A 10,038-nucleotide genomic window follows, 5' to 3' on the forward strand; every position below is an offset into this window, starting at 1 on the left:
CGTTTTCCTCCACCAGTATCACGTAGTGACCTGGCCACTAGATAGATAGATAGATAGATAGATAGATAGATAGATAGATAGATAGATAGATAGATAGATAGATAGATAGATAGATAGATAGATAGATAGATAGATAGATAGATAGATAGATAGATAGATAGATAGATAGATAGATAGATAGATAGATAGATAGATAGATAGATAGATAGATAGATAGATAGATAGATAGATAGATTGATAATTCAGTCTGTCCTTATCCATCTCATTGGTGGTTTGGCTCATCCACAAACAGTGACAGGTCCAAACTGCAACGAACATTCAGGTCTGCAGAGAGGATCAACAGGACTGATCTTCCCTCTATCCAGGACTTATACAGGTCTAGGGTCAGGAAAAGGGCAGCTAACATCTCTGCAGACCCCACACACCCTGCACAACAACAGAGACAGTTTCTTCCCCCGGGCGGTTTCTCTGATGAACACTTGACAGTCAGAGTTCCAGAACAACACCATGCATGCTTGGACTTATCTCACATTATCTTCTCTGTACAGGCACTTTAAAGACATAATTTTATTTCCATTTATATTAAGAAAAAGTAACAAAACATTTTCAATGGGAGCAAAGTGTACCGAAGTCAAATTCCCTGTTTGTGTGCACAAACTTGGCAACACAGCTGATTTTGAGATTGTCCTAAACTTCGCCAACAAAGCTCATATTTCTATTGTGCCTGTCCACACTTACTCACCCCGTTGATCAGCATGGGATTTAGAAAGAATACAAGCAATACACATGACACAGTTACAAATTCTGAAAAGAATTTTCTTTTTGCAGGAATTTCCTTCTTAATATACATACAAACAACATGCACAAAAACTATTATAGTTATTATGGCTTTAATGCAGGAGCCCTCTGCGTTGGTGACCAAACCCCATAGGCTTATGCCTCAGTATGCCTCACCTCCACACAAATAGAGGGAAGAGAGCAAAATATATAGGACAGTTTCATGGCAAAGAGACTGGGGCATAAAGCAAATTGAACAGCTTCTGTTTCCCTTTTCTGTTTAATTATGAAAACTGTTGAGGAAGCTGAACTTTGCTTTCCACAGCTTCTCAATTCATCTTGCAGGAAGACTATGCTGCCTCCCTCTGTATACCTGGTTATTTACATTACAATATCTTCCATCTCTCTTCTTACTGTATTTCTGAACGTGCTGGTCATCATCTCCATATGCCACTTCAAGTAAACCTTTTTGTGTTTTTTGAAAAGGAAAAGCTTGCAAAAATTGTTTTGTATGAATTGTGTATTACGCCTGACAACCACTAATAGCATTGTACTGTTTTCTCATTTCTGTAGGAAGCTCCACAGCCCTACCAACATCCTCCTGCTCTCTCTGGCTTTCTCAGATTGCATGGTGGGATTCCTCATTTCATTTCAAATAGTGCTGATAGATGGTTGCTGGTATCTTGGGGACATCATGTGTGGAGTCTACTTCATTTTGGATTATGTTATCACTACTGCTTCAATAGGAACCATGGTGCTTATTTCTATTGATCGTTACGTGGCCATTTGTTACCCCCTATATTACCCCAGCAAAATCACTGAAGAACGAGCAAAGATGTGTGTTTCTCTGTTTTGGATGTGTTCCATTTTTTATCATTGTGTTCTCCTGAGAGATAACCTGCAACACCCAGGGAGGTATAATTCCTGCTCTGGAGAGTGTCTAGTTTTTCTAGATCATATTGGGGGAGTTTTTGATCTTTTGTCATCCTTCATTTGTCCTGTCACTGTGATCATTATTCTCTATGTGAGAGTATTTATAGTGGTTGTGTCACAGGCTCGGGCCATGCAGTCTCACGTTGCAGCCATCTCAGTTCAGGGTTCAGTGAGAGTCGCAGCTAAGAAATCTGAAATGAAGGCAGCCATTTCACTGGGGGCTGTTGTAGTTGTGTTTCTGATATGCACTTGCCCATATTTCTTTGTTACACTTATTGCAGAAGATGCTGCTGTCAGTGCTTCATCTGTGGCATTTCTTCTGTTCTATTTTAATTCCACCCTGAACCCTCTGATCTATGCACTATTTTACCCCTGGTTTAGGAAATCAGTTAAACTTATTCTTACACTGCAGATCCTGAAGCCAGACCTGTGTGACACAATCATGGTGTGAAGAGAGTTCAACTAACAAGACATTGTTAAATAGACAAGAAGCACTGGATGCAAACAAGTATAAATTGTAATTTTTATTGATGAAACTTTACTCTTGTCTTATGACAGAGAGCTAGGGAAAATGTCCTTTGTGTCATCAGTGTAGATTAAAGCGTTTAACAAATCCTGAGATACAATTAATTCTGTATAAATTTATAGAAATATTTCCAAATCCTAAAACATACGAGGAACTCTGTTGTGAAATGTGAAACCAGCCAAGGGTCAAAAAGGGATTTTTATATTTGGTTTCTGTTGAAGAGAGGATTCAGATCACAGTATATTTTGGCATATTTTACCTTGTAAAGTATTGTGTAACTTTAACAAGTAGTACAACTTTTAAACCTTTGTTCAACTTTAGCCTAATTAACAAAAAATATATACTGTAGTTACAGTGTGTCATGTTGTACACAGTATATAATTGTAAAATGTTATACTATACACTGATAATCTTGTCAGGAATCTTGTAGAAATGATTTGGATTTTAAATTGGTGAAACAGAGACTGGTATCAGCATAAGACATTAATGATAAATTTTATTTGAACAGGACAAACTCTGTTTTGCTTTAAAACCTGTTAATTCATACACTCACCGACCACTTTATTAGGCACACCTGTCCAACTGCTCGTTAACGCAAATTTCTAATCAGCCAATCACATGGCAGCAACTCAATGCATTTAGGCGTGTAGACGTGGTCAAGACAATCGGCTGCAGTTCAAACCAAGCATCAGAATGGGGAAGAAAGGTGATTTAAGTGACTTTGAACGTGGCATGGTTGTCAGTGCCAGTGAGACTGGTCTGAGTATTTCAGAAACCGTTGATCTACTGGAATTTTCACACATTACCATCTCCAGGGTTTACAGAAAATGGTCAGAAAAATAGAAAATATCCAGTGAGCAGCAGTTCTGTGGGCGCAAATGCCTTGTTGATGCCAGAGGACAGAGGAGAATGGCCAGACTGGTTCAAGCTGATAGAAAGGCAACAGTAACTCAAATAACCACTCGTTACAACCAAGGCATGCAAAAGAGCATCTCTGAACACACAACACATTGAACCGTGAGGCGGATTGGCTACATTAGCAAAAGACCACACCCGGCACCACTCATGTCAGCTAAGAACAGGAAACTAAGGCATCAACAACATGAAAGCATGGATCCATCCTGCCTTATATCAACAATATTTTCTTGGCACACTTTGGGCTCCTTAGTACCAACTGAGCATCGTGTCAATGCCACAGCCAGGGATGGACATGCTGACCATGTCCATCCCTTTATGACCACAGTGTACCCATCTTCTGACGGTTACTTCCAGCATGATAACGCGCCATGTCATAAAGCACAAATCATCTCAGACTAGTTTCTGACAATGGGTTCACTGTACTCAAATAGCCTCCACAGTCACCAGATATCAATCCAATAGAGCACCTTTGGGATGTGGTGGAACGGGAGATTCGCATCATAGATGTGCAGCAGACATATTTGCAGCATCTGTGTGATGCCATCATGTCAATATGGACCAAACTCTCTGAGGAATGTTTCCAGTACCTTGTTGAATCTATGCCACGAAGGATTAAGGCAGTTCTGAAGGCAAAAAGGGGTCCAACCCAATACTAGCAAGGTGTACCTAATAAAGTGGCCGGTGAGTGTATGTTACACAATAAATTTTTACATCGTACTGTTCCACTGAAAGACAAAAGACCATGTATCCTTTTAATTTAATTACTTTTCACAATTTATAATACTGATTGTTGGTTTATCACATTCCAGTATCCCATTAAAATACATTTAGTTTATGGCTTTAAAAGCGAAAATGTGAAAGAGTTGAAGTGGAACTGTACACAAACACAGACACACACATACATACATACACAAAACGTATGTGGCATGTACACACATTTAAATGGTTTTACACATATATTTATGCTGGGACTTTTACTAGTCAATTTCTGTTAGTTAATTAATAAAAAGTTAACAAGCAAAAAAAAACCTGACATTTAATCACACTGTGTAATGTAAACACATCTGAACTAGAGTTTAAATGAATGAGTAACAGATGTGAATGCAGCACAGAATGATCTGAGTTACATTACGCTGCCCCTCCCTCTTGTGTTTGGCTGATGATGGCAAACAACATCTGAGAGCGCAGGACAGTACCACTGGGCAAAACCACAATGTAAGCTGGACCAATGAGTAGGGTATTACAATAGATCACTGTTTAATGACAGTGTTATGTAATTAAACCAGGGTAAATATTACTACAGAATGCTTAGGCTGGCTCTAGGGATGTGGAATGTCACGTCGCTGGGGGGGAAGGAGCCTGAGTGTGTGCAGGAGGTTGAGAGTTATCGATTAGAAATAGGTGGGCTCTCTTCTACTCTGGAGTGGCCCATGGGGAGAGGCGGCGGGCTTGGGTGGGTTTGCTTGTTGCCCCCCAGCTCAGCCATCTCGTGTTGGGGTTTACCCCAGTGGATGAGAGGGTCGCATCCCTGCGCCTTCAGGTTGGGGACAGGCTGTGGGGACATATACAACTTCCACCTCCGGGATAGCTTTGACCAGATTCCAGGGGATGCTGAAGACATAAAGTCTGAGTGGACCATGTTCTCTGTGTCTATTGTCGATGCTGCTGCCCATAGCTGTGGCCGTAAGGTCTGTGGTGCCTGTCGCAGCGGCAATCCCCGAACCTGGTGGTGGACACCGGGAGTAAGGGATGCTGTCAAGCTGAAGAAGGAGTTATTTCGGCTGTAGTTGGCTTGTGGAATACCTGAGGTGGCTGACGGGTACCGTGAAGCCAAGCATGCCACAGCCCAGGCTTTGGCAAAGGCAAAAACTCAGGCCTGGGAGGAGTTTGTGAGGCTATGGAGAAGGACAACCGGTTGGCCTCGAAGCAATTCTGGCAAACCGTCCGGCGCCTCAGGAGTTGGAAGTAAGGTAAGGTAAGGTAGGTTTATTTATATAGCGCTTTTCAGTAATGAGACACTCAAAGCGCTGTAAGACACTCAAAGTGCTGAAGTAGTGCTTCGCCTACACTGTTTACAGTGTGGGTGGGGAGCTGCTGACCTTGACTGGGGACATTATTGGGCGGAGGAAGGAGTACTTCGAGGATCTCCTAAATCCTGCTGTTGTGCATTCCCTGGCGGAAGCAGAGGCTGGGGACTCAGGGTTGGACTCATCACCCAGGCTGAAGTCACTGAGGTGGTCAAAAAGCTCCACGGTGGCAGAGCTTTAGGGGTGGATGAGATCTGACCGGAGTACCTCAAGTCTGATGTTGTGGGGCTGTCATGGTTGACATGTCTCTTCAATATTGTGTGGTGGTCAGGACAGTGCCTCTGGACTGGCAGACTGGGGTGGTGGTCTCCGTTCATAAGAAGGGTGGTCCCTCTTCATAAGAAGGGTGACCAGAGGGTGGGTTCCAACTATAGGGGGATCACACTCCTCAGCCACCCTGGTAAGGGCTACGCCAGGGTATTGGAGAGGAGAGTCCGGCTGATAGTCGAACCTCGGCTTCAGGAGGAGCAGTGGTTTTCGTCCTGGCCGTAGAACACTGGACCAGCTCTACACCCTCTGCAGGGTACTTGAGGGTTCATGGGAGTTTGTTCAACCTGTCCACATGGTGTTTGTGGACCTGGGGAAGGCATTCCTAACTTTTATGGACAGGATTTCCAGGCGCAGCCAAGGGCCGGAGGGTGTCTGGTTTGGGGACCAGTTGATTTCGTCTCTTCTTGTTGCCCATGATGTGGTCTTGCTGGCCCACTTTAGCAAAGAACTGCAGTATTCCCTCGGGCGGTTCGCAGCCGAGTTTGAAGCGAATGGGATGAAGATCAGCTCCTTCAAGTCCGAGGCCATGATTCTTGACCAGAAAAGGGTGGTTTGCCCTCTTCAGGTTGGAGGGGAGTTCCTGCCTCAAGTGGAGGAGATCAAGTATCTTGGGGTCTTGTTCACAAGTGAGGGGAGAATGGAGCGGGAGATCGACAGACGGATCGGTACAGCTGCTGCAGTTATGGGGACGCTGTGCCAGTCCGTTGTGGTGAAGAGAGAGCTGAGCCGAAAAGCAAAGCTCTCAATTTACCGTTTGGTGTACGTTCCTACCCTCACCTAGGGCCATGAACTTTGGGTCATGACCGAAAGAACAAGATCCCGGATACAAGCGGCCAAAATGACCTTCCTCCGTAGGGTGGCCGGGAACTCCCTTTGAGATAGGGTGAGGAGCTTGGCCATCTGGGAGGAGCTAAGAGTAGATCAGCTGCTCCTCAACATTGAGAGGAGCCAGTTGGGGTGGTTCAGGCATCTATACCAGATGCCTCCTGGACGCCTTTCTCGGGAGGTGTTCCAAGCATGCCTCACCGGGAGGAGGCCCAGGGCACGACCCGGGACACACTGGAGGAACTATGTCTCATGGCTGGCCTGGGGACGCCTTGGGAGTCCCCCAGACGAGCTGGAGGAGGTGTCTGGGGAGAAGGACATCTGGGTGTCCCGAATGAAGTGGAAGACTTACGAATAATCAATTGCATATATACAGGTCCTTCTCAAAATATTAGCATATTGTGATAAAGTTCATTATTTTCCATAATGTCATGATGAAAATTTAACATTTATATATTTTAGATTCATTGCACACTAACTGAAATATTTCAGGTCTTTTATTGTCTTAATACGGATGATTTTGGCATACAGCTCATGAAAACCCCAAATTCCTATCTCACAAAATTAGCATATTTCATCCGACCAATAAAAGAAAAGTGTTTTTAATACAAAAAACGTCAACCTTCAAATAATCATGTACAGTTATGCACTCAATACTTGGTCGGGAATCCTTTGGCAGAAATTACTGCTTCAATGCGGCGTGGCATGGAGGCAATCAGCCTGTGGCACTGCTGAGGTCTTATGGAGGCCCAGGATGCTTCGATAGCGGCCTTTAGCTCATCCAGAGTGTTGGGTCTTGAGTCACTCAACGTTCTCTTCACAATATCCCACAGATTCTCTATGGGGTTCAGGTCAGGAGAGTTGGCAGGCCAATTGAGCACAGTGATACCATGGTCAGTAAACCATTTACCAGTGGTTTTGGCACTGTGAATAGGTGCCAGGTCGTGCTGAAAAATGAAATCTTCATCTCCATAAAGCTTTTCAGCAGATGGAAGCATGAAGTGCTCCAAAATCTCCTGATAGCTAGCTGCATTGACCCTGCCCTTGATAAAACACAGTGGATCAACACCAGCAGCTGACACGGCACCCCAGACCATCACTGACTGTGGGTACTTGACACTGGACTTCTGGCATTTTGGCATTTCCTTCTCCCCAGTCTTCCTCCAGACTCTGGCACCTTGATTTCCGAATGACATGCAGAATTTGCTTTCATCCGAAAAAAGTACTTTGGACCACTGAGCAACAGTCCAGTGCTGCTTCTCTGTAGCCCAGGTCTGGGGAATGTGGCACCTGTAGCCCATTTCCTGCACACGCCTGTGCACGGTGGCTCTGGATGTTTCTACTCCAGACTCAGTCCACTGCTTCCGCAGGTCCCCCAAGGTCTGGAATCGGCCCTTCTCCACAATCTTCCTCAGGGTCCGGTCACCTCTTCTCGTTGTGCAGCGTTTTCTGCCACACTTTTTCCTTCCCACAGACTTCCCACTGAGGTGCCTTGATACAGCACTCTGGGAACAGCCTATTCGTTCAGAAATTTCTTTCTGTGTCTTACCCTCTTGCTTGAGGTGTCAATAGTGGTCTTCTGGACAGCAGTCAGGTCGGCAGTCTTACCCGTGATTGGGGTTTTGAGTGATGAACCAGGCTGGGAGTTTTAAAGGCCTCAGGAATCTTTTGCAGGTGTTTAGAGTTAACTCGTTGATTCAGATGATTAGATTCATAGCTCGTTTAGAGACCCTTTTAAAGATATGCTAATTTTGTGAGATTGGAATTTTGGGTTTTCATGAGCTGTATGCCAAAATCATCCATATTAAGACAATAAAAGACCTGAAATATTTCAGTTAGTGTGCAATGAATCTAAAATATATGAATGTTAAATTTTCATCATTACATTATGGAAAATAATTAACTTTATCACAATATGCTAATATTTTGAGAAGGACCTGTACAAGTATCTCAAAGTGCTACACTGTCATGTTTTTATATGTAAAAACATGTACAGTAAAAACATGAAAATACTTAAAGCAACAGTTAAAACATGACATATAAATTATAAAAAATAGAAAAGCTGATGGCCACTGCCAGACTATTATTGAAATGCAGCTCTAAACAGTTGTATTTACCTGCGCCAACTCATTCACACCCCATCAACCCACTGCCCCAGTGCATGCTCCAACAACTCTGTCAGCTACTCCCCCACTCAATCTGTGAGTGCTTTCTGTGAATGCGGTTATTCAATGGGGGGGGGGGATCTCCTCAATCCTTCTGTTGTGCATTCCCTGGCGGAAGCAGAGGCTGTAAGGTGAATTCTTTAGCTGTAAACTGGCAGAAAGAAGCTAATGTTGATAGCACAATCTTGGCTAAAATTCAGTGAATTAGCGGATAACGGCAGAGGTAGCAGACAGAAGCTTAAGTTGACAGCAAAGAATCAGCCAAAATCTGATAAATTAGCGGAAATTGCAGAAACTTTAATTAGCAAACAAAATGTTAACGTTAGCTTAAATGCTAACATTAGGATGTTGGCTAATACTAACATGTTGGCAAATATTGACTAATTCCATTCAATATGTCAATATAGCCTTATATGTGAAAATTCGCATAAGTGATAATGTTAACTTAAATGCTAACAGTAGTATGTGGGTTATCACTAGCATGTCAGCTAACATTGACTCAATCTATTCAAAATGTCAATTTAGCCTTATAAGCTAAAATATGCCTAAATGCTAATGTTAGCCTACATGCTAACATTAGCATGAGGGATATCACTAGCATGTTAGCTAATATGAACTTACTCAATTCAATAAATCAATTTACCCTGATGAGCTAAAAATAAATCTAAATGCTAAAGTTAGCTTAAATGTTAACATTTGCATGTTGGCTTACATTGACCCATTGAGGCATGTTTGCTAACATTATCTCACTCCATTCAATTTGTTAATTTAGCCTTAAAAGTGAATCTTAGCCTAAATGCTAATGTTAGCTTAAGTGTTAACATTAGCATGTGGGCAAACACTAACATGCTGGCTAATTTCACTTATTCCATTCAGTATGTCAAAGTAGCCTTAGAAGTGAAAATAAACCTAAATGCTAATGTTAGCTTAAATGCTAACACGAACATGTTGGCTAACATTAACTTATTCCATTCAATATGTCAAATTAGCCTTAGAATGGAAAATAAACCTAAATGCTAATATAAGCTTAAATGCTAACATTAGCCTGTTGACTATCACTAGCATGTTGGCTAACAATAACTCATTCCATTCAATATTTTAATTTAGCACTATAAATGAAAATCAGCCTAAATGCTAGTGTTAGCTTAAATGCTAACATTAGCATGCGGGCTATCACTAGAATGTTAGCTAATATAAACTCACTCCATTCAATATGTCAATTTAGCCATATAAGCTAACATTAGCCTTAATGCTAATGTTAGCTAAATCTGTTAAGCCCGAGGATTCCGGGGTCGGTACACTTAAGCCCCTCACCTTTCAAATGAGGTATGTCACGAGTTTGCCCGACGTTTTCCTGTGGTGTAATTTCCATGCGCAACGGAGGTTATTAAATTGGCAGTCTCAGCTGCTTTGCAACATTACGCACAGCTGTAGACAAGGTCAGCTTGTTGTTTTGCTTCGGCTGTGTTTTTTTTGTTGGATTTCTTTTATAATAATGGCGCAGAAGAGGCAAATGACGGCTCTGGAAGCATTGGAG

At 42.7% G+C, this 10,038-nt stretch overlaps 1 protein-coding gene across 1 annotated transcript; it reads left to right on the forward strand.

The window, feature by feature from the left end:
* Nucleotides 1-1,063: 1,063 nt before the first annotated feature.
* Nucleotides 1,064-2,161, forward strand: LOC124871905 (trace amine-associated receptor 13c-like). The gene is made up of 2 exons (XM_047371521.1): nt 1,064-1,236; nt 1,351-2,161. The coding sequence occupies exons 1-2, from the start codon at nt 1,064-1,066 to the stop codon at nt 2,159-2,161; spliced, it is 984 nt and encodes a 327-aa protein (XP_047227477.1).
* The last annotated feature ends 7,877 nt before the right edge of the window (nt 2,162-10,038 follow it).

This window comes from Girardinichthys multiradiatus, chromosome 7 (assembly GCF_021462225.1).
Source record: "Girardinichthys multiradiatus isolate DD_20200921_A chromosome 7, DD_fGirMul_XY1, whole genome shotgun sequence".
In the NCBI taxonomy this organism is placed as follows: domain Eukaryota; kingdom Metazoa; phylum Chordata; class Actinopteri; order Cyprinodontiformes; family Goodeidae; genus Girardinichthys; species Girardinichthys multiradiatus.